The sequence below is a fragment of the Malaya genurostris genome, chromosome 3 (assembly GCF_030247185.1).
Source record: "Malaya genurostris strain Urasoe2022 chromosome 3, Malgen_1.1, whole genome shotgun sequence".
NCBI lineage: Eukaryota > Metazoa > Arthropoda > Insecta > Diptera > Culicidae > Malaya > Malaya genurostris.
The window spans coordinates 115,904,519-115,932,279 of record NC_080572.1 but is presented as its reverse complement, the minus strand read 5'-3'; the positions used below and the strand labels follow the sequence as shown (position 1 = coordinate 115,932,279).

Genomic DNA, 27,761 nt, shown 5'->3' with positions numbered 1-27,761 from the left:
TTTATGGTAAATTTTAATTTCTCAATGCTCGCATATAAAAAAACATTTATTGGATCATACAATTAGCATATTTAGGCTCTTCACATCGCTGCAGTTCAGAGCTGAAGTGAGTACCTCGTGGGCAATCAAGAAGACAAGCCAGTCCATTTAAACATTCATAGAAACGTCCACATTCTTTTGGATACGGTAGACTTAAACTAGAGTTGAAACTCCTTGCACAAAGAGCATTATGGCTGCAGGGATGTCGGTCTTGCCGCATGCGGCACGGTGAACACGGACATATCGGACAATCTTCTATAGGAATATCCGGATCGCAACCAGCTTGATTCGGCCACTCGCATCGGTTGTGTTTTTCACTCCAGTGTAGTCCTTCCGGGCAATCCATTATGCATCCGCGTCCGTAATTACATTTAACGAATTTAGTGCAATCATCTGGATGCGGTAATAAAATTGGATTCGAAGGATCATTTACCAACGGGCACCTATAGTCTTCTGGACAGTTTGGATCGGCTGTGGAGGGCAGTTCTGTAGTTAAACTAGTATCACAACCGGCCAATTCAGGCCATTCGCACCGATTTGCAATGATGCTCCAGTGCAGTCCTGGGACACAATACATTTCACACGCGTATCCGTGGGTGCATTTCAGGAACATACCGCAATCTTCAGGATGTGGCAACATAACTGGTTCACACTCGTTGCAAGTAATCGGGCATCGATCATCTGGTTTACATACCCCAGGTGGACACGTTGGACATGGTACAGGCGTAGTTGTCGGAACAGGCGTCGTTGTTGTCAGAACGGGCGTCGTTGTTGTCGGAACAGGTGTCGTGGTTGTCGGAACAGGCGTCGTGGTTGTCGGAACAGGCGTCGTTGTTGTCAGAACGGGCGTCGTTGTTGTCGGAACGGGCGTCGTGGTTGTCGGAACAGGTGTCGTTGTTGTCGGAACGGGCGTCGTTGTTGTCGGAACGGGCGTCGTGGTTGTCGGAACAGGCGTCGTGGTTGTCGGAACAGGCGTCGTTGTCGTCGGAACGGGCGTCGTTGTTGTCGGAACGGGCGTCGTGGTTGTCGGAACAGGTGTCGTGGTTGTCGGAACAGGTGTCGTGGTTGTTGGAACAGGCGTCGTGGTTGTCGGAACAGGCGTCGTGGTTGTCGGAACAGGCGTCGTGGTTGCGTTGCCTTCGTCATCCTGAAAAATGAATAATTATATTATTCATGCAATGTAATCGAACGAAAACATTCTTCAAATACTTGATGTCATATACCCAAACCTCCACTTTTGAAATTGTGTATGTAAACAGAACATTTCATACAAAATTAGTTCCTAATTTTTTTCCGTTTAACTATTCAAAAATATTCGATACATATTTTTCTATTTCAATTACGCGTAGTTTCCGAGAAATTATTTTCCGAAGGAAAAATCTAATAAACAAAGTAGAAACTTCTAAAAATTACATGCTTTTGAATCTCAATGCTAACCTAAACAGTGTATTAGATATAACACATGGATCAATAAGTCCCGAGACTAAAGCAGAGATGGCGCTCGTAGTAAACCAGTAACCACGTCTTTCTAGAGTACTAACCTTTGCTTGAAACGGGTCAAAATTTTAAGTCGATCCGACCAGAAACAGCTGAGTTATCGAGGTTGGAGTAAAGTCGTTTTGTAGTTTGTTTAAAGAATGGAAAAACCGAGTTTCGTGTTTTGATAGAACATTGTTTTTTAATGGGTAAAAACACCGTGCAAGCGAAACAATGGATTGAAAAATGTTATCCGGACTCTTGTCCATCAAAAGCAACGATTTGTCGGTGGTTCACCGAGTTTAAACGTGGTCGTACCGACACAAATGACGCGGAACGCTCGGGTAGACCTGTGGAAGCCGTTCCACCAGAAAATGTGAGTGAAGTGACAAAAATAATAATGAAAGATCGTAAAGTGAAGCTCCGTGAGATTGCTGAGATGACACAGATATCATATGGAAGTGTATTTACTATCCTTCATGAAAAATTGAGCATGAAAAAGGTTTTTTCCAAGTGGGTGCCGCGATTGCTTTCGATGGAACAAAAACTGCAACGAGTCGATGATTCAGAAAGCAGTTTATCGAGAAAAAAAACGTTGGAACCATTGTATCACCCTAAAAGGTGATTATGTTGATGAATAAAAAAAAATGTGCAAAAAAATTGTTGTTTCCATTGTTAGTCTCGGGACTTATTGATCCATGTGTTAATTTTCCGTTAAATATAACATAAAATTTATTTACATATAAATATTAACTTTGTTTCGAATCAATTTTATAAGCAGCGTGAACTATAAAACTTTAAAACTCCTTTTTCTGCCTATCAGCTGTATTTTACGTCATGACTGATAAGCGAGTGGGGTATTCATTAGAGATGGTAAAACACTTTTACCCGTATCCAGAACCCAAGATTTTGACGTACTTCAAAATTGTGTAACGAAATAACTCCAGAGTTGTTTTCCTTATAACTTTTTCCTTGTTTGAGTATTTTTGTTAATTCTTTCATGAAACGAATAGAAAAAGATGTAAGATTGTTGTTAAAACCACGTTTATCACGAAAAAAATTGTAAATTGTGGCAAATGGTCCAAACACGAAACATTCAAATCAACTGAATCTATAAATAGAGGATTTCAACACGCTGATCAGCAAAGGACTACAGGCAACAATCCGTTTATAGGGGACGGGTATAGCGTGATGGGTTAGTCGATACCTTTCACGCAGCCCGCCTAGGTTCGATTCCCAACCCCGCACATAGGGTCAGAAAGTTTTTCTGGTCCGAAGAGGCGAATGACCTAAGATGTTAAAGCCTCCATAATTGAAACAAAAAAATCCGTTTATGTACTGAAGGCTACAAAATAACTGTTCCGGCTTTGAACCACTACAAAGCAGTGGAATTGTACCTGAAGCAGACAAAAGCGGAATACTTCACACACGATATTGCCGCCAACAAACCTATGAAGGTTGTACTTCGAGGACTACCCGACATGATGGAAGCCGAACTAAAGCAGGCACTGTCGGAGGCTGGACTAAAGGTGTTTAAAATGAAACGACATAATACGGACAAAAAGTATCGAGATCAACTGTACCTGGTTCATCTGGAGAAGGCTCCATCAGCATGAGTCAACTAAAAACGATAAAATCTTTATTCTATATAATCATCGAAAGTATAAACCGGTACATCGCGATGTCACACAGTGCACGAACTGTTTAAACTACGGCCATGGAGCGAGGAATTACCACATGAAAAGTCGGTGCGGGAAATGTGCCGAATCACACAATACCAACGATTGCCTACTAGATGACATCGCTGTAAAATGTGTGAACTGTGTTGGCGATGGGAACGGGTCATATCGCCGAAAGCCATTTCGCCGAAAGTCGTTTCGCCGAATGCCATTTCGCCGAAAGTCGTTTCGCCGAAAGGGTCATTTCGCCGAAAGTCGTTTCGCCGAAAGGGTCATTTCGCCGAAATGGTCATCTCGCCGAAAGGGTCATTTCGCCGAAAGGGTCATCTCGCCGAAAGGGTCATTTCGCCGTAAGGGTCATATCTCCTGCATGTTATGTCTCCTGTATAACTGATGTGGTGCAGCCACATAACCGAAGCCAAGATGACTCGGCGGCACAAAGCCGCCGAGCCGACGCCAGCTGAGTCGGCCGCCGACCCGCCGTCGGAAGCGGCGGCCTCTTGCATACAAACCTGTAACCGCCTCGTTTGCCCGGTCTACTCAAAGCTAGGTTTCTTTGCTTTAGTTAGGTCCGAACGAGCGGTAGCGAGGTCGGACAGCACATGAACCAAAACGATGTGGCGTAGCCGCATTAGTATTTTTTCATTTTCACTTAATAAACGGAAAATACCACCTACATTTGCCTAGTAGATACACCTATGCAATTGCTTCGATGCTTACTAGCTAATAGTCAACAAGTTTTCTTGGAAACTACTTTCTGAGGTTCATGAATCAATCTTTATTCAAGAGTACAACAGTCAATCATTATTCAGAAGTTCAATGGTAGGTTAACAAAACGGGCGTTAACGCTATCATCTTTCGTTCGTCTTTAATTTAAATCAATTCTAATTACGATTTCAGATCGATTTCAGGATTCGGCGAAATGACCCTTTCGGCGAAATGGCTTTCGGCGAAATGGCATTCGGCGAAGTGACCCATTCGGCGAAATGTCATTCGGCGAAATGTCATTCGGCGAAATAACCCTTTCGGCGAAATGACATTCGGCGAAACGGCTTTCGGCGAAATGGCTTTCGGCGAAATGACCCTGATCCGTTGGCGATCATCCATCTACTAGCAAATCGTGTCCCAAACGTGCTGAGTTCACAAAAATTCGACAACAGGCGTCCCGTAAACAATCAACGCTTAATACTGTTCCACAGAAGGATGTACTTAATTTCCCACGGCAATAATCAACCACAAGCAAAGGATGACTCTGGTGACTTATTCTCTGCTGAACAACTGATCGTCAATTTTGAAACAATGACAACAAAACTACGAAGCTGCAGAACGCGGTTAGATCAAATCAATGCCTTAGGCAAATGCATCATCGAATATGCAATATAATGAGTTGGTTGTAGTAAATTGGAATGCTTGCTCACTCAGGAGCAAAACTGCTGAATTGTCCGGCTTTCTTCAAGAGAAGAATGCCGATATTGCTATTTTAACTGAAACTCATCTTAAACCTGAAATTTCTATTTTTATTTCTAATTACAGAATTCACAGGCTCGACAGGACAACTACCAGAAGAGGGGGAGTTGCCATTGCCATTAAACGACCCATTCAGCACAGGCTTCTGTCAGCCTTTAAATTGCAACTTATAGAAGCCATCGGAATTGAGATTACAACGACGATGGGACCCATCATCATCATTGCAGCGTACTGCCCCAAACAAACCCATCTTCGAGATGGTACATGTGCATCATTGAAGCGAGATCTGGCTATGCTCACTCGACGACAGAACAAATACATCATTGCTGGGGACCTGAACGCACGGCATGAGTTGTGGGGAAACAAAATACAGAATCGATCAGTCGGTGTTGAACAGTCCAGCTTTTGGCTCCTGGAAATTTTTTCTGGCTACCTAGAGTTTCATTGAGGCTATACAAAGAGTGATATTAGAGCGATTAAGTGATACAAAGAGTGATATTAGAGTGACTAAGTGATACAAAGAGTGATATTAGAGTGACTAAGAAATTAATCAGCCTTTTTTAAGGCTAGCTATTCAAAGAACTATTATTCAAAATTCCATTCATTTCAAAAATGCCTGCGTCCAACCGGAAAGGCAACAAGCCTAAGGCTAAAAATAATTCAATGCGGAATAAATCACAATCCGTTATTCAACATTTTTCTAATAACATTCACGATCTTATAGAATCTGAATGTAAAAATAAAAGACAACGGACGGATTCCCCTTCCGTTGATCCTATGCCGTCTAACAATATTTACGAGATTCTTCCTGAATCCGATTGTAGCGACATAGAAGAAAATTCTTCAAAAATTCCCAAAATGGACGTTTGTCGTTCTGGGAAGAAACAATAATCCATGCCACCAGTGACGGTGATGATTTCCGACTTCAAAGCATTCCGTACTGAGCTTTCTACTTTTCTCCCGGAAGTAAAGGTCTCATTTCAAATCGGACGAAGAGGAGAATGTCGAGTCTTGGTTGATGGATTGGAAGATTATGAACGTCTTATCCGATATTTGTCAGAGAAACTTCATAAATTTTATTCATATGATATAAAATCAGACAGACCCTTCAAGGCTGTCTTGAAAGGCTTATCAAATGATCAAAGTAGTGATGAAATTAAAAATGAACTAAAAGAATTTCTTGGTTTTGACCCTTCCCAAGTAATACTTATGAAAAAAAAAGAGCGAATGGTACTTCTAAACCACGCTCTGGAATTTCTCATGAGCTTTACTTAATACACTTCAATCGAAGTGATGTAAACAATTTGAAAACTTTAGAAAAAGTACGTTACATTTCCCACATTAAAATTCATTGGGAACATTATTAACGGCATAATAGTATTGCAAACTTAACGCAATTTCGTCGTTGCCAAGGCTTCGGCCATGGAAACAAAAATTGTCATATGGATATACGGTGTTTGAATTGTGGTAAATCGCATTCCAAAGACGTTTGTCCAATGAATGAAACCACTGACAAATTTTCATGTTCAAATTGCGATGGAAATCATAAATCCAATTATTTGAAATGTCCTGTCAGGGAAAAAATTTTAAGCGCTGGTTCGCTTAGACAACAAGTCAAATCAACGACCTTAAATTTACAGAACATACCTATAAATAAAAAAAAACGATACAAATGCCACGCCTAATTCTTCTAAGGCACTTATTTCTTCGAATTCGAAACAAAAAACAGGTACGCCTGCCAATTCCTTTTCTAACGAAAACAATTTATTGACAGGTAGATCGACCTCGTCATCATCTTCTTCTAATTTTAGTTATGCCAGTATAACAGGTAGAAATCTACCACTTAATTCTTCTAATGTAAATAACCAAAACACAGGACCGCCTTGCACTTCATCTTCTAACGAAAACAATTCATTAATAGGTAGTTCGGCCTTCATCTTCTTCTAATGGCAGTCTACCTACAAATATTCCTTCAATGCCATTCGCTTCTTCAAATGACGTTGATTTAGGCGATATAACTGAAAATAAAATGATCTACCTACAAGATCAACTTTTTCAAATGATCATCCGAATGAATTCGACTTCATCACTTTTTGAAGCATTTCAAATCGGATGGCAATTTGCAAATAATATTATAATGAATTTAAAGTTTAACAGTGATGTTAAATAATTATTTGAATATTTTAAATTGGAATGCTCGATCTTTGAAATCGAGTGAAGATGAATTTTATAATTTTCTCAATGTTCACAAAATCCATATTGACATTGTGACAGAAACTTTTCTTAAACCAAATGTCAAATTGAAAAGTAATCCACATTATGTGGTTCATCGATTTGACAGGTTTACTGGAATGGGTAGTGGAGTTGCCATTTTTGTCCAACGGCAAATTAAACATCGAATTTTGCCTTCTTTCAATACTAAAGTCATTGAAAGCTTGGGAATCGAAGTTGAAACCATTCATGGAATTTATTTCATCGCTGGAGCATATTTGCCATTCCAATACACCGGTGAACAATTAAATTTCTTTAAAGGCGATTTGCAAAAACTCGATACGAGATATCGACCGAAATTTTTCGTAATAGGGGACCTAAATGCTAAGCATGTCCAGTGGAATTGTAGGCAAAATAACAGTAATGGTAAAATACTTCATAATCAACTCTCAGCTGGTTACTTCACAGTTCTTCATCCCGGTAATCCGACTTGTTTCTCTTCCGTGAAAAACCCGTCTGCGATTGATCTGGTTCTAACGGATCAAAGTCACATTTGTAGTGAACCGATTACACATGCTGACTTTGACTCAGATCATCTTCCTGTAACATTCAGACTTTCCAACGAAGCTTTAATTAATCCAATTAGTTCTATATCCAACTATCATAGAGCTAATTGGTTGGATTACAAATCTCACAATGAAAATCATGTGGATCATGAAACTATTTTAGAAAATTCTGCGGACATCGACACAGCAATTGATAATTTCAATCATTACATTATCGAAGCTAGAAATCTTTCAGTTCCCAAAGCTCAAACTAAAATAAATTCTCCTATCATCGATGACAATCTTCAACTGCTCATTCGGTTGAAGAATGTTCGTCGACGTCAATATCAACGTTCTCGTGATCCTGCTATGAAAAACATAGTTAAGGATATACAAAAAGAAATTAAACATAGATTTACTCTTTTGCGAAATGAAAATTTCGCTAAAGAAGTTGAACAAATTAAACCATATTCTAAACCTTTCTTGAAACTTTCTAAGGTTCTTAAGAAACCTCAGAAACCAATTCCTCCTCTCAAGGAAGGAAATCAAATACTTCTTACGAATGGCGAAAAAGCTCAAAAACTTGTTCAGCAGTTCGAGAGTGTCCACAATTTTAATTTGAACGTTGTGAGTCCTATTGAAAATGAAGTCTCACTGAAATATGATCATATTTCAACCCAAGTGTTATCACACGATGACATTATTGAGACGAATTTTGATGAAATTAAATCAATTATTAGGAAACATAGAAACATGAAGGCTCCTGGTAATGATGGAATTTTTAATATTCTTATTAAAAATCTTCCCGATGTTGCCTTGAGACTCCTGGTTAAAATTTTCAACAAGTGTTTATCATTAGCTTACTTCCCAAAAAGATGGAAAAACGCTAAAGCAATTCCTATCCTCAAACCTGATAAAAACCCAGCAGAAACATCAAGTTATCGACCAATTAGCTTACTTTCTTCTATCAGTAAACTTTTTGAAAAAATTATCTTGTTGAGAATGATGTCTCATATAAATGAGAATTATTTTTTTTTACCAGAGCAGTTTGGATTTCGTCATGAACATTCAACTACTCATCAACTTGTCAGAGTAACGAACATGATAAAAACAAATAAATCTTCTGGGTTATCCACTGGAGTTGCTCTTCTAGACATAGAAAAAGCATTGGACAGTGTTTGGCACAAAGGTTTAATAGCTAAAATGTCTGATTTCCAGTTTCCTATTTATTTGATCAAAATGATTCAAAATTATTTAACTGATCGTACTCTTCAGGTTAGCTATCAGAATTGTAAATCTGAATTTCTACCCGTACGAGCCGGTGTTCCGCAGGGCTCGAGCGTAGCTCCAATCTTGTATAATATTTTCACTTCTGACCTTCCAAATCTACCCGCTGGTTATCAGAAATCGCTATTCTGTGACGACACAAGTCTGTTAGCCACAGGTAGAAATCTAAGAGTGATCTGCAGTCGCCTACAAAGAAGTTTAAATATTTTCAGTGATTATCTGTCAAAATGGAAAATTAAACCAAATGCAGCAAAAACGCAATTAATTATCTTTCCTCATAAGCCAAGAGCTTCTTTTCTTAAACCAAACAATAATCACATTCTCAAATTGAATGGCTTGAAATTGACATCAATCAAGCTAAATAAAGTCTGATCAAGCTAAATACTTAGGTTTAACATATGACAAAAAACTCACTTTTAAGGATCACATTGAAGGAATCCAGACAATGAATGTGTGATAAATATATTAAATGTTTATATCCTCTTATAAACAGAAATTCTAAGCTCTGTCTAAAACACAAATTGTTAATTTATGAACAAATTTTCAGACCAGCCATGCTTTATGCAGTACCAATTTGGTCAAGTTGTTGTTCCACCAGGAAGAAAACGCTTCAAAGGATTCAAAATAAAATTCTTAAAATGATTTTGAAGCGTCCTCCCTGGTTTAGTACAAATGAGTTACACAGACTCACAAATATAGAACCATTAGATGTAATGTCACATAATATTATAAGCAAATTCCGACAAAAATCGATGCAATCTTCAATTGAATCGATTCGCTCTCTGTATTAGTTAGTAAGTTAGTATATAAGTTCCTTTTCCCCATTACACAATACAAGTAGGTTTAGAATTTTTCCTACACAAAAATCTCAGAATTCCGGAAGCAAATGATGTCCTCATGGTAACAACCAAATCATATATATATATATATATATATATATATATATATATATATATATATATATATATATATATATATATATATATATATATATATATATATATATATATATATATATATATATATATATACACATATATATATATATATATATATATATATATATATATATATATATATATATATATATATATATATAATAGGGCTGAAAAATCACCACTTGTGGCTGAACACCCAATTTAAATCTTAATAATTTAATTTTAACTCATATTCCAATAAAAAGTTATTTAAAAAAAAGACAGAATCGAGACGGATTCTCGTACTTGCCGAAGATTACGAAGCTGGACAGTACAACATCCTCGCTCCGGATCAACCAACGCGACTTTCCAGATCGGGAGTTCATTCCATTTTGGATATATTCATCAGCAACATCGTCATAGACAGCTCTCCGGTTGTCTTCAACGAGCTCTCTTTCTTCCACTTTCCAGTATAATTGACATTGGGATCTTCACCAGAAACAGTGCCTATTCAACCTCGGAGGAACTATTGTCGCACCGACTGGAACTATTTCCAACAAATCGCCGACCAACTTATTTATATCGATTTGCCACTAGATTCCTCGATGGAAATCGATGCGGCCCTATCTTCCTTCCAGCATTCAATCACAGTCGCTCGTGATAGGACGGTTCCAGTACAACATATGCCGAGTTCCTCTCTTCAAATTGACAGTGTCACCAAGAAACTCATCCGACTTCGAAATATCTACCGGAGGCAGTATCAACGAACTGGCATCCTAGACAAGAAAACCTCTTATAACAACTTAACTAGGATAATCCAGGAAAGGATAACTGAGCTTTGCAACAGGAACTTCCAGCAAAAGCTTCGAGAAATTCTCCCACATTCAAAGCCCTTCCTTAACGAAGGTGCTTAAGAAAAAACCGAAGCCTATTCTTCCTCTGATGCCACCCCAGGACGCATCTGAAGGAATACCTTTAATAACACCAGAAGAGAAGGTAAATGCGCTAGGCCTGTGTTCTCACGATTTAGGACTCAACATTGTTAGTCCACATCCCACTGGTCCACATGAAAGAACCGTTGCTGATAGCGTAGCTGAGGTTGACCAATCAGACAGCTTGGTTCCTGAGGAAAGTAGAGTCACTGCGAATGACCTGAAGGCTATTATGAAAAAATCCAAAATATGAAGGCCCCCGGTTTCAACAACACTTTCAACAGCTGAAAGTATTCGCTCATTTGTTTTCTTAGCTAAAAAAGGTGCTGGGAGCTTGGCTACTTCCCTTCAATGTGGAAGTTAGCTAAAGTTATCCCAGTTTTGAAACCGGAGAAAGATCCTTCCTTTTCCAAGAGCTATCGGCCCATAAGCTTACTCTCTGCCCTATCCAAGCTGTTTGAAAAGTCAATACAAAGGCGAATTCTTTCTTTCACAGATGAACAGGATATATTACTGAAAGAACAGTTTGGGTTCCGGAAAGAAAGATCCACCATCCACCAATTCACAAGGGTTAACAACGTCATCCAGTAAAACAAATCAGTGTCCAAAACGACTTCCATGGCAATATTGGTAATTGAAAAGGCATTCGATAATGTGTGGCACGATGGCCTGGTGTTTAAACTGCATCAGTATAATTTTCCCATGTAACATATCTTATTAAAATTTTCAAAAACTATCTTGCAGATAGAGCATTCCAGGTTTCTCTGAATAGTGCACTTCCGTCTTCAGTTTCTAGGTCCTATCCTATACAACATTTTTACTTCGGACATTACATCTCTTCCGGGTGGTGGTTTTCTGTCACAATTTGCTGATGATATTGCCATTCTTTACAAAGGTCGTGTCATTAATGATCTGAAGAATAAACTACAGACATGTCTGGACGCTCTAACTGAATATTTTACAAGCTGGAACATTGTGATCAATGCAACAAAAACTCAGGTCATATTGTTTCCACATTCAAGATCTCCAAAACTTGTTCCATCAGACGAATGCCGAATACGATGCGGTAATGAGGTCATCCAATGGTCCGACGAAGTTATCATCTATCTAGGACTCACCTTTGACAGATATCTGATATTCAGGTCACATGTTGATAAAATCGTTCAAAAATGCAGCATACTCATTAGGTCTCTGTATCCGCTGTTTTGTAGAACATCTAAACTGTGCCTGAAGAATCAGATGGCTGTCTATAAACAAATCATCTACCCCGCAATTGAATATGCAGTCCCTGTTTGGCGGGGCTGTGCACGAACGCACAAACATAGGCTTCAGCGCATTCAAAGTAAGATCTTAAAGATGATTCTAAATCTACGCCCTTGGAGTGAAGTGAAGTACATGAGATGGTCTCCCTGGATATACTAGAACAAAAATTCGAGCAACACTGCACGAAATTTGAAGATAGGTGCTCAATCTAATGCAAATTATTAATAATACAAATAATTCAAAATTTGTACGTATTAGGTTAGGTATAGTTATAAGTAGGTAGATATTTTATTAATAATTAAAATAAATATTATGATTAAACATTAATATGTCAAACAAGAGTAACTAAAACACCTATTATTAATAACGAATCGTATGAACAACAAAGATGAAAGGCCAAAGGTGACCCTTGTACTGTAAAACGTTGATGTAATACACAAAAATAAGATTAATAAACAGATATTTATGCAAAAAAGCTAACGTTTCAATCCTACGTGTAGCATGCTAGACAGCAAGACTGAAAGCGCTTTAAAACGATTTGAAGCTTTAATTAGTATGCTCTAATCTTGTGTCATGCGAGTTCGGATGAAATTCCATATTATGTCGTTTTTGCCTGAGAAATTTTGCAACTACCCCAGAGTAAATTTTGAGTGCTTCAAGCCCATCGTTCAAGTACCATGCGCGTAGGGCAAAAATGGCTGAAAAATTCGGAGAATTTTCCGAATCTTATCAAAAATAGCTCTGATAAATTCAGTTTTCTTTGTTATCTTTCACAATTATTCAAAAAATAATTCGATGGTATGATTTTTTTTTTCAAATAAACCCTATGCTTGCTATAAGGATCACATTCGGACACATTTTTGGAAAACCTTTTCACGCTTTTCATGGAATATCAACGAATTTCATACACCCGATTTCGTTGAAACTTTTGAAATTCGTTGATTTTCTATGAAAAGCGTGAAAAGGTTTTCCAAAAATGTGTCCGAATGTAATCTTTGTAGTCATAATAAAGTTTTTTTGAAAAAAAAAGAAATATCATCGCATCATTTTTCCAAATGATTGTGAAAGATCACAAAAACACTCATTTTTCAAAGCTATTTTTGATAAGACTCGGAAAACCCTCCGAAATTTGCAGCCATTTTTGCCCTACATATTGATAAAAGCTACTCAAAGGTTTGTATGGTTTTGACAAATTTTTCAAAATTTCCATCTAAACTTGGCGAAATATGTACAAAAATATAATTGCATACATTTGGAATATTGATGTAATTTCTTCGACTATAAAACAAATACAAATCAAGACAAACAGAGTCTTTATTCTGGGTTGGCGTGTTTGGTGTTCATTCCTAATAAAGATCAATCTAGGTAGACTCTCGAGCAATTGCGGAGTCAAAAGTGCGACGATTGATTGAACTCTTTGATTAAAAATGTCGATCATTAGAAATTTTGGTTGCCTTGTTCCACATCAATGGCTCGAACAACCCAATGGGGTTGCTCCTTGTAGTTTTTTGTTTCAATTGTAGAGGTTTTAGCCTGAAGGTCATTCGCCTCTTCATGCCAAGAAAGCTTTCTGACCCTATGTGCGGTGTTGGGGATCGAATCCAGGTGGGCTGCGTGAAAGGTATCGACTAACCCATCACGCTATACCCGTCCCCGAACCCGGGATTACTTTTCCTTCTAAACCCGAACCCGACAAACATATCTCTTTTTTTACCCGAACCTGACCAATACCCGGTTTCCATCTAATCAATTGGACTTTTTCTTCGTGTGTTTTCATATGCAGGGTAGTTTAATTGGTAAAACAATTTTCACGGTTAGGAGTTAGCTACGGGTTCGAGTATCGTCTCTGCGATAACATATTCGCGGTTTTTATTACATAATTACATTCGCATGTTAATTTTACAATTTGTTCAGCGTTGTTTATCGGAGGCCTCAAATGTAGTTTTGAGAGGGGGTCTAAACGATGAAAATATCATCATTTTTGCGATTTTTTTTCCAGAATTATCGTTCAACAAAATAAATTCAAATTTTTTTTTTTTTCATAAATACGTTTATTTCATAGGCAATATACATAAGTTTTTCTTCGCCGTGGCATCTACAATACATAGTACTTTAAACCTAATACATTTCGAATATCCTATTAGTATGTTGGTATTCATTAGTTAATCTAAACACTGTTTTTATCAAGCGAGTTGCTATTATAAATTACATTAAATGAAATACATTTATTTTGTACATGATCTTATAACTATTTCAGGTTTGTTTGTATCAGTTCATCACTTTTATTTAATATAAGATAGCTGGCTATTGGTTGAACTCATGGAAGAGAAAACAATCTAACATAAAATAAAATTTAAATTGGAACTCCAATGGACTTAATGAAATAATAAAAAAGTTTCATGTAAGGAACGTCACGACAAGCAAGAATGTCGCGAACTGGGACATTGGATAGTCTCCCTTGGGTACGCAAGGAATTTATTAGTTGAGATCTGACATCACGATACTCCACGCATGTCCAAACAACATGGTCAATATCGCGGTAACCTTCGCCACAAGCACAATGATTAGTCTCGGAAAGTCCAATTCGAAGGAGATGTGCATCTAACGTGTAGTGATTGGACATGAGTCTGGACATCACACGAATGAAATCTCTACTCACATCCAATCCCCTGAACCATGCCTTTGTCGATATTTTAGGAATAATTGAGTGCATCCACCGACCCAGATCATCTTTATCCCAAGAAGCTTGCCAGCTGCCAAGTGTTCTTTGGCGAGACGCGCTATAGAATTCATTGAAAGCAATTGGTCTCTCATAAATTTCACCCTCAATAGCACCACGTTTGGCTAAAATATCGGCTCTTTCATTGCCTGGAATGGAGCAATGAGCCGGGACCCAAACTATTGTGATTTGATAATTATTATTCAATATGACGTTCAGGCACTTTTTTATTTTGCCCAAGAAAAAAGGTTCATTTTTGCCAGCAGCCTTTGAGCGAATGGCTTCAATTGCACTCAGACTATCTGTGAAAAGAAAATAATGGTTTGGAGATAATGTGACGATTACACTCAAACTATAATGAACTGCTGCTAACTCTGCTATATAAACAGATGCAGGTTCTTGAAGCCTAAAGGAGACCGAAACATTATTGTTGAACATACCAAACCCTGTCGCTTCTTCAATTCGCGATCCGTCCGTGTAAAACATTTTCTCAGAGTCGATATGCCTGAACTTACTTGTAAATATTTTTGGGATTTCCAACGAGCGTAGGTGTTCCGGAATTCCACGCACTTCGCGCTGCATGGATGTGTCGAAAAATAAAGTTGAGTCAGGGACATTTAGGAGGCTGACACGGATAGGAATATATCTTGAAGGGTTGATTTCCTGTGACATATGGTTAAAATATACAGTCATGAATCTTGTTTGAGATTGAAGCTCAACTAGCCTTTCGAAGTTATTAATAACTAGGGGATTCAGTACCTCGCATCTTATTAGCAGTCGCGACGAAAGCTCCCAAAAGCGATCCTTCAATGGAAGAACTCCCGCCAGAACTTCAAGACTCATTGTATGTGTCGAATGCATGCACCCTAAAGCAATTCGCAAACAACGATATTGAATTCGCTCTAATTTGATAATATGAGAGTTTGCAGCGGAACGAAAGCAAACGCATCCATATTCCATCACTGAAAGTATCGTTGTCTGATACAATTTTATTAGATCTTCCGGATGAGCACCCCACCAAGATCCGGTTATTGTTCGAAGAAAATTTACTCTTTGTTGGCATTTTGTTATCAGAAACCTAATGTGTCCTCCCCACGTGCATTTGGAATCAAACCACACCCCGAGGTATTTGAAAGTCAAAACCTGTTGGATCATTCTTCCCATCATATGAAGCTGAAGCTGCGCGGGATCATGCTTTCTTGAAAAGACGACCAGCTCTGTTTTCTCCGCAGAGAATTCGATACCCAGATGGACAGCCCAAACGGACAAGTTATCTAAGGTATCTTGCAATGGTTTTTGCAGATCAATAGCTTTGGGTCCAGTAACTGAAACTACGCCATCATCTGCCAATTGTCTTAGTGTACATGGGGATACTAGACAGCTGTCAATGTCATTCACGTAAAAATTATAGAGGAGCGGACTGAGGCAAGAGCCTTGCGGTAGACCCATGTAGCTAATTCTGAATGTTACCAAATCGCCATGTGAAAAATGCATGCGTTTCTCTGACAAAAGGTTGTGCAAATAATTATTTATAACCGCTGGGAGTCCATGTTGGTGAAGCTTGTCTGAAAGAACATCAATGGAAACTGAATCAAATGCTCCTTTAATGTCTAAAAATACAGATGCCATTTGTTGCTTTTGAGCGAAGGCAATTTGGATGTCAGACGAAAGTAATGCAAGGCAATCATTCGTCCCTTTATTTCTACGGAAGCCAAACTGAGTATCTGACAACAAACCGTTCGTCTTGACCCAAGTGTCGAGACGTCGTAGAATAATTTTTTCGAACAATTTTCTGATGCAGGACAACATCGCGATGGGTCTATATGAGTTGTGATTGGAAGCTGGTTTCCCCGGCTTTTGAATGGCGATAACTTTCACTTGCCTCCAGTCAGGTGGAACAATATTTTGCTCAAGAAGCTTGTTGAACAATTCCAACAAACGTCTTTTTGCGAGGTCGGGCAGATTCTTCACCAAGTTGAATTTAATTCTGTCCAACCCAGGAGCGTTATTGTTACAAGACATGAGTGCTATGGAAAATTCCATCATTGAAAAGGGGCTATCAATGGAACCATTATTTGAAAAAGATTCCCTAATAATGCTACGCGTAGGAACAGAATCTGGACAAACTTTCCTCGCAAAATCAAATATCCATCGGTTCGAGTATTCCTCACTCTCATTTCCTACGTTACGATTCCTCATTCGTCTGGCCGTATTCCAAAGAGTGCTCATTGAGGTTTCTCTTGACAAACCTTCGACAAAATGTCTCCAATAGCTACATTTCTTGGCCCGAAGTATGCTCTTGTACTTGGTTTCTAAAGTCAAGAATTTTTCAAAATTCTGAGGAGTTCCTCCTCCTCGTTTTAAAAACGTCTTGAAGGCATTTTGTTTCGCGTGCTTAGCATCTGAGCACTCTTTGTCCCACCAAGGGTTTGGAGGCCTTCTTTTAGACGATGGACCAAGAAATCGTTTGGTTTGGGCTTGTTCTGCGGCCTCCAGAATCGAACAAACGAGGAAGTCATATTCTTCAAGTGGGGGGAGCTCTTCCATTGAAGTTAAGGCACTTGAAATATTACTTTGGTATTTAATCCAGTCAATATTTTTTGTCAAATCATATGGAATATTAACTGAATAAGCAATGCCTTCGTTACTGCTAATTGAGATGATGATTGGTAAATGATCGCTACCGTGTAAATCAGGAAATACTTTCCAGGTGCAATCTAGTCGAATTGAAGTCGAGCAAAGAGATAAATCTAATGCACTTGGACGTGCAGGAGGTCTTGGGATCCGTGTCATGCTACCCATATTTAGTACCGTCATGCTAAAATTGTCGCAAATATTATATATTAAGGATGATCTGCTATCATTGTAAACGGAACCCCACATCATTCCGTGCGAATTGAAATCTCCTAAAATCAAACGTGGAGCAGGAAGGGCTTCGACAATTTCATTAAGCTGTCGTTGTCCAACTTGAGCTCTTGGAGGAATATATACTGAAGCAATGCAAATGTCCTTTCCTTTAATGTTTATTTGACAAGCAACAACTTCTATACTAGAAGTCGAAGGAATATTTAATCTATAAAAGGAATAACATTTCTTAATTCCTAAAAGCACTCCACCATACGGAGAGTCTCTATCGAGACGTATAATGTTAAAGTCATTAAAATTTAAGGCTGTGTTTGATGTAAGCCATGTTTCGCATAAAGCAAATACATCACATTTTTGACTATGCAACAAAACTTTAAATGAATCAAGTTTTGGCATGATGCTTCGACAATTCCACTGCAGAACAGTGATTGAATCATTTGCGGCGGATGATAAATTATCCATCAAATGATACAAAACCTGAAAGAACTGGCCATTGAGCTGATAACTGTTTCAAAAAAGTTCTAGCTATTGGAAGGAATGCCGTTATGATAGTCTTTAGAGGTTCAGAAATATTGAATGCTGCGAAAATCCATTCTACAATTTCCGAAAACTTAAGTAATCCTGTTGGTGAATGTGAAACGGAGCCCACTGGATTATTGTCTTTTCTTGAGCTAGTTCCTGGATTGGTTTGTGAATTTGACAAACCAGGAGGCACAGTTTTTGGTTTTAAATTTGGCTTTTTAGCTTTAACACGGGGATCTTTTTTTGAAGATGTAATTTTAGGTGTCTTTTTAGGTATTTTGTGGTTTGTTAATCTCCTCTTAACAGACCCTTGAGGAGTGACAAACGAGGTATCTTCACTATTTCCGTCGGAGTCAGATTCCTCTGGCTCCATAAGATTTGAAAAACCGTTTTCGGTTTCCAAGGGGGAGACATGTATGACCGTTTTAAGCATTTCTGCATATGTGCGCTTAGACCGTGCTTTTAAAGAAAGCTTCATTTTGTCTTTACGCAACTTAAATGCAGCGCATACTGAAAGATCATCATGAGGTCTCTCCCCACAATAAACACATTTTTCAACATCTTTATCGCAAAGATTATCCTTATGAGGCCCTTGACATTTGATACATTTGGACTTATTACTACAGTAAGTAGCTGTATGCCCGAATTTTTTACAGTTCGTGCAATTCATAACATGCGGTACGAAAAGCCGAACAGGAAGACGAATTTTATCGATATAGACATGGCTAGGCAACGCAGATCCGGCAAATGTTACACGAAACGAATCTGAGGGACGATACGACTTTTTTCCATCGACAATAGATGCTGAGTACAATTGCTTGCACTCGAGTATCTTAACTCCCTCAAGCATGGAGTTTTTAAAACGACCAACTCCATTTTTAAGTAAATCATCGGCCGTCAGACTTGCTTCAGTCACAACACCGTCAATTTCCACCTCCTTCGATGGAATGTAAACTCGATATTCAACAGAAAATAATTTACAGGTTACAATTTCGTTCGCCTGTTTCAAGTCGTTGACAACAACTCGAATTTTATCTCTATTAACTTTACATATTTCTTTAACTTCAGAGAAATGTGATGTCAAATCCTTGGTAATTTGCTTCAAATTTAAAATCTTTTCTTTTTTTCGAAGATAGACTATCCATGGCCCAGTGGTACCCTGTGGATAATGTTTAGCCCTCGGAGTATTTAAACTTTTACTAGTATCCGGAATCGGATTCGGATGATCTTCCATGAGATCATCCATTACATTAATTTTTTTTGTAAATTAATAATACCAAAATAAAAACTTATTCTTAGTAAAATTTCAGATATAAGAAATAAAAAATAAATTAAATTAAATCTACCTTGTAGCTGTCTCTGTTCCTTTATCGTGAAGAACGACGTGAAGCTCTTCCAACGGTTTCCAATTGGCAGTCATTTGCTGTTTCCAATTGGCAGTCTTCTGTCGTTTACTGCTATCTCAGTTGCTCTGCCGTCGTTGTGAACACCACTGCACTTGCTGTGCTGCCTGTACCTGACCCCAGGTACAGTGCTTTTGCTCTTGGTGGCGATCAAATGCGATGCTTGCAGTGTAGCACCTCGCGATATATGCCGTCTCTTTTGATCCTACGCAGCGTACAAATTCTGGTACCTGGTAGATCAGCACTGGGTTGCTTTAGCACCTCTGTGCCTTTGCACCCCTTTGTCTTCGCACCTTTATGCGATGGCACCTCTGTGACTCGTCACTTCTATGCTCTCGCACCTCTGTGTTTCTACACCTCTGTGCGTATGAACGGGATGGCCTTCGTTGCTAGCTTTCCAGTCAGGAAACGCCCCGAATATTGCGTTTGCTATGGGCAGTTTAACTACCTGAAGCTTAGAATTGTCTCGGTAGCAGCCGTTAACTCACGAGCCAGTACAATCGAAACACAACCTCTTCGCTTGAATGGTTTTTACTGAATGAAAATAAATTCAAATGTTTTGCATGATAAAAAGTATCATTCGAACAACATTTTGTAATTTTTTCGTGGAAAAGTATTGAGAAATAAGTCGGTGATGAGGTATTTTCGAGAACGCTTCTTAAAAATCATAATTTGCGGTGTCCACTGTATCTCAGCGCATACTCATCAGAAGTGAACAAATGAATGCAGCATAGTTAGAGTAGAAGTTTTCCTAGACCCCAACATTTCTGTTTGATTTTTTTTAATTTTTTTAATTTGTGGTGGTTGTTCAAAGTGAAAACCACGAGTTTTCACGAAAAAATCCGCCATTTTGTAGCTGTTAAACCTCCACGATGGTCCGGATCCACAATTTAGGAGGACAAAAACATTTGTGGCTTAGCCTTATACTTTAGAGCTGTGATGTCTTCAACAAATGGTCAATGAAAGATAAGCCATATTTTGAAGCATATGGTATTAGGGTGGTTCTTATTATTAGGGTGATCCAAAAATTATTTTGCGTATGTGTTGAGATAGAGGACTGCATCCTTCGGCAAAATTGTAGGAAAACGGTTTCAGTGTTACAGCTATTTTAATAGAGCAACTTAGGGTGTTCCTAAAAAAAATCAGATTTTTTGCTCTAGCTTTTTTAATTTTCACTTCTCGATTTTGGTGTCTTTGAATATCTTTTAGAGTTTGTTGAAACCAATTTTTTAATGACTAGCGCATTCAGGTAACGTTTTCTGAACTTAAGTTATGAGCAAAACTAGTTCAAAAACAGATCATTTTTAAACTGCTGAATCTAACATTGGAGCAAATGAAAAAAAAAAATCGGTTTCTTTCATTTGATAGAAAATACTTTCGAGCATGTTCAAACATTGGGTTTTTTCAGTGAAAAATGCTCTTTCATGTAAGACATTCTGGTGCATGGGACTGCAATTATAAAACATGCTTTGCTACCGGATCAGGGTCATGTCGCCGAAAGCCATTTCGCCGAAAGCCGTTTCGCCGAAAGTCATTTCGCCGAAAGGGTCATTTCGCCGAAAGGGTCATTTCGCCGAATGTCATTTCGCCGAATGGGTCACTTCGCCGAATGTCATTTCGCCGAAAGCCATTTCGCCGAAAGGGTCATTTCACCGATTCCTACAAATGTCTTAAAATCGTAATGGAAATCGATTTAAAATAAAGACAAATTAAAGATAATAACGTGACGCCCGTTTTGTCGACCTACAATTGTACTTCTTGAATAAAGATTGATTCATGAACCTCAGAACGGAGTTCCCAAAGAAACTTGTTGACTACTAATCATCAAAGTAATTCCATAGGTATCTACCAAGCAAATGTATGTGGTATTTTCCGTTTACTAAATAAAAAAATATTTAATGCGGCTTCGCCACATCGATTTGATTCGTGTGCTGTCCGACCTCGCTACCGCTCGTTCGGACCTAACTAAAGCAAAGAAACCTAGCTTTGAGTAGACCGGGCAAACGAGGCGGTTACAGGTTTGTATGCAAGAGGCCGCCGCTTCCGACGGCGGGTCGGCGGCCAACTCAGCCGGCGTCGACTCGGCGGCTTTATGCCGCCGAGCCATCTTGGCTTCGGTTATGTGGCTGCGCCACATCAGTTATACAGGAGGCATAAAAAATAATTATGTATTCGAAATTTCCCTTTCGGCGAAATGACCCTTTCGGTGAAATGACCCTTTCGGCGAAATGACCCTTTCGGCGAAATGACCCTTTCGGCGAAACGACTTTCGGCGAAATGACCTATTCGGCGAAACGACTTTCGGCGAAATGGCATTCGGCGAAACGACTTTCGGCGAAATGGCTTTCGGCGCAATGACCCGCTCCCTTTGCTACCTATTGGTATGTACAGTAACGAAGCGCAGGAGAGTCGACATAAATCAATTCGCAAGTATAGGCAGTTCCATCCGCAGAAATTCAATCGTTCAGTGAATCTAGAGGATGTATTCAAACGATTTCTTTTAACGTCTGATCCTGTAATAGCATTATCGAATAAAGTAACAACCAACGTGAGTGTACTCCATCTTCCCGATTATGCAGCTGAATTAGTTTTGACATGCTAGAAGACAGCAATACATTATTTTAATATATATAGCTAATAAATGTCTTACATGAAAGAGCATTTTTCACTGGAAAAACCCAATGTTTGAACACAATTTAAAAAATTTAAAAAAATGTCTCCTCCGCCATTTTTTTTATAAACATGCTCGAAAGTATTTTCTATCAAATGAAAGAAACCGATTTTTTTTCCAATGTTAGATATAACAGTTTAAAAATACGGAAAATAATTTTTGGATCACCCTAATAATTAGAACCATATGCTAATACCATATGCTTCAAAATATGGCTTATCTTTCACTGATGATTTGTTCTGAAGACATCATAGCTCTAAAATATAAGGCTTAGCCACAAATGTTTTTGTCCCCCTAAATTGTGGATCCGGACTACTGTGCAATGGAAACAATTTATTACTCCAGGGAGCCCGCAGGGTCTAACATAAAAAAATATATTTTTTCTTTTATAATTTATCATAACGAAACATTTCAAGAATGTTTTGTCAAGTTTTGAAATGAATCGAAGTAGATATCTAGGGCCTATGCGCCGAGCTCTTGCGTCTTCGTAGAATGAGATAGCCATAGATAAAAGTCCATAACTCTGAGTATGTTCTGAGACTATGGAAATGCTTAGGAGATGTTCCAATATCCAAGAACTATTTGGAGTATTGTCCTTAGAGACTACAGTGTGTGACAGCAAGAACTATAACGGCTTATGCCTGTTTTGATTGTGGTTCATACTTTTAGAGCTACACATTGCATACTTGTCTTTTTATAGCTGTTCCTGATGGGTTCTCAGCCATCCATGAACTGAAAACAGGTCTTAAGATCTACTCGAGCATCAGCAGTCTACCTTATGATCAAAAAAGAACCGGAATTTTCATTTTAAAATTCCCGCGCTTATCCAATCGGTAAACTTTTATTCTCTCAACGTTGGCAACACTTTTATACACATTCTGTCAAATGTTGACGCATATCGTACGATTAGTTTATACAAAGAAGTTGAAAAATTTTCGTGTGGTTATTTTTATAATAAATGAAAATTTAGAACAACGTGCGTGCATCAAATTTTTTGTTGCAAATGGATTTAAGTGTTCCGAAACGTTGAAAATGTTAGAAAAGGCCTTTGGTGAATCGGCATACGAGTGGTATAAACGCTTCAAAGGTGGTCATACAAGCTTGGATCATGATGAGATTCCTGGCCGTCTAACATCTGTTACTGAAGAAAACATTGAATCGGCGAAGCAAATCGTGTTGCAAAATCGTTCTGTACCGATTAGAGAGATTGCTGTGTTGTTGGGCATCTCTTATGGATCAGCCGAACACATTTTAACTGAAGTTTTGGGTTTGAAACGCGTCGCTTCTCGGCTGGTGCCAAAAAAGCTGAATTTCATTCAAAAACAGCGTCGTGTTGATGTGGCCAAAGAGATGATTTCCAACGCAGATAGTGACCCCACATTTATCGAATGCATCATAACTGGTGATGAGGTGTGAATCTATGAATATGACGTCGAAACCGCACAACAATCGACCGAATGGCGCTTCGAAGGCGAGCAGTTGTTCTAAATTTTCATCCATAATAAAAATCGCAACACGAAAATTTTTCAACTTCTTTGTATAGACGCCAATCAAAAACTAATCGTACGATATGCGTCAAAATTATTTGACTTCGAATTGCTGAAATCTGTTGTCAAATTTATCTTCAATTTTTTCTATAACAATACTGAAAAAATTCGTGTCAGCACGTTCACTGGTTTTGTTGCAATATTGTCTTAGAAATTGAAAATTACATAATTTATCGGTTATTTATTTGGTTTATTCGGTTAATGTTCGGAGAAAAGCCATTCTTATTTCAAAACATAGACTGGGTTTTCTTTCCTTGCAGTCGCTTGAAGTAAAACCCATCCCAGTTTTAAGTGCAACTGCTGTCAAATTTATGGCACGAATCTACAAGTAACCAGAGGAAAGTGTCAAAACAAAGTCTTGGGCATTACATTCCTATTGTGGCATTGGTCTTTCAACAGACCCCGCATCCGTCCTTAGCGTAGAGGATAATTGCACGGCTAGTACAACGATTCTACTGACACTAAGGATCCTTCCAGGTTGGGGCTCGAACATATGACAACTGGCTAATAAGAGCAGCGAATTATGCATTGAACCACCATCGATCATTTCAATTGAGCCAACTCGTTCTGATTCCATTTTTGGATTGTAGCATTTGATTCAAATCATTAAATCGTATTAAAATTACTGAACCTCTGTAGATTTGATATTCTATGAAAATTAACTGTCGAACTGCGACCACTTTGTACTACATTTGAAGTCGCTTGGACTTCAAAAAAATTTCCCAAAATTTTTTATTCTTGAACTGCCATTTTAACGAAGTTATGGAAATGCATGTCGAGAATGTTCACGAATTTTTAAATTTTTTTTGAGATATCACACTTTCGAAACCGAACCGAATTTAATACAACTCTAGATTTTTTTAGTAGTGATCAAATAAATTTTAAGTACATAAATGTGCTTCGGTTTCTTTTCTACCTTTTTTTTAAATATAAAACATAGGTATTGGATTCGCTCAAACTTTAGACAAATTTTCTTAGACACGTAGGCTTATGGTGGATTGGTTATTAGTTTGATAAAAGTCAAATACTGAACTTTTAAAAAATATGAAATCGAAGCTCTTCAATGTATCTAAAAAGTATTCATTAACCAAGTATGAAGTGAGCGTGTTTTTGTTAAAATGAAATGCTTATTTATAATGCGAAACTAAAAAAACCAAATTTTGTTTTCTACATATGGTGACCATCTTTCTGGCAATTTGTGAATGCCTCGCCGATCAGACATCCAATTTTCGACCTCTTCATAGGAATTGAAATGGTGCTAAGCCAATGCGTGGCTATTCGATAAAAAAATTGTAAATGGAGTGGTAGATTAAAAAACCAAATGCGATGGAAATCCAAAGAATCATTCTACCTCCGTAAATATGAAAATTAAAGGGTCGAAATTTTGGGAAGGTTGTCTCTAGTCCAAGCTCTTTCAGATATGGTATAACGGAATGAATTTCGGTAAATATTTGCGAACTCTGGAAAATTTTCCACGTAAGTAAATGTTTTGCTACGATTCAGATTTTTTAAATTTAGAGTGGCTAATACTTTTCTCATTAAGAAATATTTTTATTTCATCCAAGTACAAAGCAAAACGTTCCAGCTTCGTGCTTCTGAAAAGCCATTGCACTTTATCGTGAAGGAAGAGCTCGGAAAATTCAGTAGCAATTTCTTTATTGAATTCCAGGAAATGTGCGATAAGCTTCATTATTTCGACCGGAAATGACGGCATTGACGGCACGTTGTTGAGAGATAGAAGTGGTGTCTAATACTCGTTAATCGATTTCGACCGAGTTTCAAGTACTTTTTTTGTAAAATAAACAATATTTGTGAATAGAACTAAAAAGCCGCAGTTTCATATCCAACGACCATTGGGCTATACTGGGTCCCTATTCCTGGAGCACCGGAAATAGTGGTTATATACTGAAAAATGAAACTCACTCACTTTTTGTAGACGTCGCGTGATCGATATTCACAAATTTAGGTTCAAATAATTTGTTCAAAATTTAAGTACAAATAAAATTTAATTTTTGCCATTTTTAAAATTATAAGTATTTAAAATATCAAACTGTCGTTTTAAGTACTATGACTGAATCATATAAAATTGACTAAAATTAATACAATTTGTAAGTCATGTTAATGGATGGTCATTCGAACCGACTTCATTTACACCGGTTGCAAAAGTACCTGCAATAGCAAAACTGTTTCATTTGATTGATTGTTGGTTGTACTAATTGATACGCAAACATTTTTTTTTGTTTTATTTCAAGAAGCAAAGGAATTCTTAAAAGAAATTGATACTGAATTTTCTGAACTTTTTCACAATAAAGTACAATGGCATTCCAGAAGTATGGCGCTGGAACGTTCTGTTTTGTGTTTGGATGAAATAAACAAGTTTTTGGTTGTCATAGAATCTGTGGCAGACAACTTCTGCACAACAGTTTCAGAAACAGTCCAATTTGTCCGTACAGTCATCAACTGTTTGTCTGTCGACTATGATCACACTATGATTACATTGTCACAGAGAATCTGCACACTTTGACTGCATACAGATGGACAGTCAAACCGATTTTAACTGCTTGCAGACAACTGCAAACCGATTACCCTATATTACAGTCAAACTGCGCAAGTTCGTGCCGACAAACTGGTTAATGTAATCGTAACTTAAGTTGTGCAAAAAGAATCTATGGTCTTCTATAAGTACCGATTCTCGTCAAATCAGAAAATTGTGTATGACCCCCTTTGTTAATGACACTTACTACGCTCTCTTCCCTACAAAAATATCCCTATGGCGATCTCTGAAATGCAAGAAGTACCAGTGCCAAGTTTGGTAACAATCCGTTACAGGTATTTTTTCTAGAATATCTAATTTGCACCTCTATATAGAAAACAAAGATGTGTTCCACATCATAACTAAATGGCATTATAGTTATATGAGGTGATGCCACTAAGAAAAAGAAGATGGAGATGGTTTTAGATTTTCTGTGATTTTGAGTGATAGTAATGTATCTTGTTTTCTCGGAAATCGGCAAGCCGCCAAGATACAAACAGCTAGGAGTACCCACTCTGAAATGCAACATCTTAATTAAGAATATAAATCGGATATCACGAACAAGTTATACACAAAGAGGTTTTTCATCATAAACATTGTTAATCGACTAATGCAATCACTTACTGTTCCTGTAGTTAGTGTTGTTGTTATCACACATTCCCCTAGATCATCGCATATTTCCTCTTCTGGATTGAATTCAAGTCCCTCTTCACATTCGATCTCACAAGCGTGTCCTTCGTGACACAACAAGTATGCATCACATCTATCTGGATGTGGAAGTTTGACTATGTTATCCGGATCGTCATCCAAGGGACACCTCTCATCTGGTGTACATATCGGACATTCCGGGCGTTCAATTTCTTCACAATCCGATCTATACCTTTCAACGCACCTGCCCAAGACGGTACTCCAATAAAAACCTTCCGAACAATTCTTTACACAGGCGCATCCACCGTTGCATTGCAGATATACATCACATCGGCTTGGGTGAGGTAGTTTGATTATTGAATCGAATTCACAATCCAAAGGGCAACGATTGTCAGGAATACAATTAGCTGAGCAGTTGTTTTCATCCCCCGGAGGAGGAGAGACCGTGAAATCCGTGGTAGTAGACGGGTTCGCGGTAGTAGAAGATCCAACATAGCAGTCAACGAATTCCGGCCAGTTACACACATTTGATATCGTACAAAAATGTAAAGGAGCGGGACAATCGAACAGAAAGGCACCAGAAGGAGCACAGTGATAGAACCTACTACAGTCATCTGGGTGCCTGATTTTAGTTCCTAGTGGTTCATTGTTACAGATCGTGCTTGTAGTTAATACACCAGTTGTAGCTTCCATAATACTTCGAGGATCAAATATGTTTATGTCCATATCTGGGTCTACCAAACAGTCATGATACATCGCGAAATCACAAACCAATGTGTATGGATTGAAATAGCTACGCTCTGGACATTGAAAAACTACGGTAGTGTTTATTCCACATTCGACAAATTTTCGACAGTCGGACCAGTGCTTCCTAATGGACTTATTGTCACAGATGTCTGCAGACTCTACCACACCATAAAAGCTCAACAAAAGGGTGGCGGCACCCAACGCCGACTGTATTATCATGTCTCTTCGTGCAATCCAGTAAAGTTTTTGACACTATCAATCTACATTCATTCCGTTAAAACTGTTTTCAA

At 38.2% G+C, this 27,761-nt stretch overlaps 1 protein-coding gene across 1 annotated transcript; it reads right to left on the bottom strand.

The window, feature by feature from the left end:
* LOC131436963 (mucin-2-like) lies at nt 1–27,761 on the bottom strand. The gene is made up of 2 exons (XM_058605973.1): nt 26,701–27,761; nt 1–1,186 (listed from the first exon to the last, which is right to left on the bottom strand). The coding sequence occupies exons 1-2, from the start codon at nt 27,688–27,690 to the stop codon at nt 47–49; spliced, it is 2,130 nt and encodes a 709-aa protein (XP_058461956.1). The 5' UTR covers nt 27,691–27,761; the 3' UTR covers nt 1–46.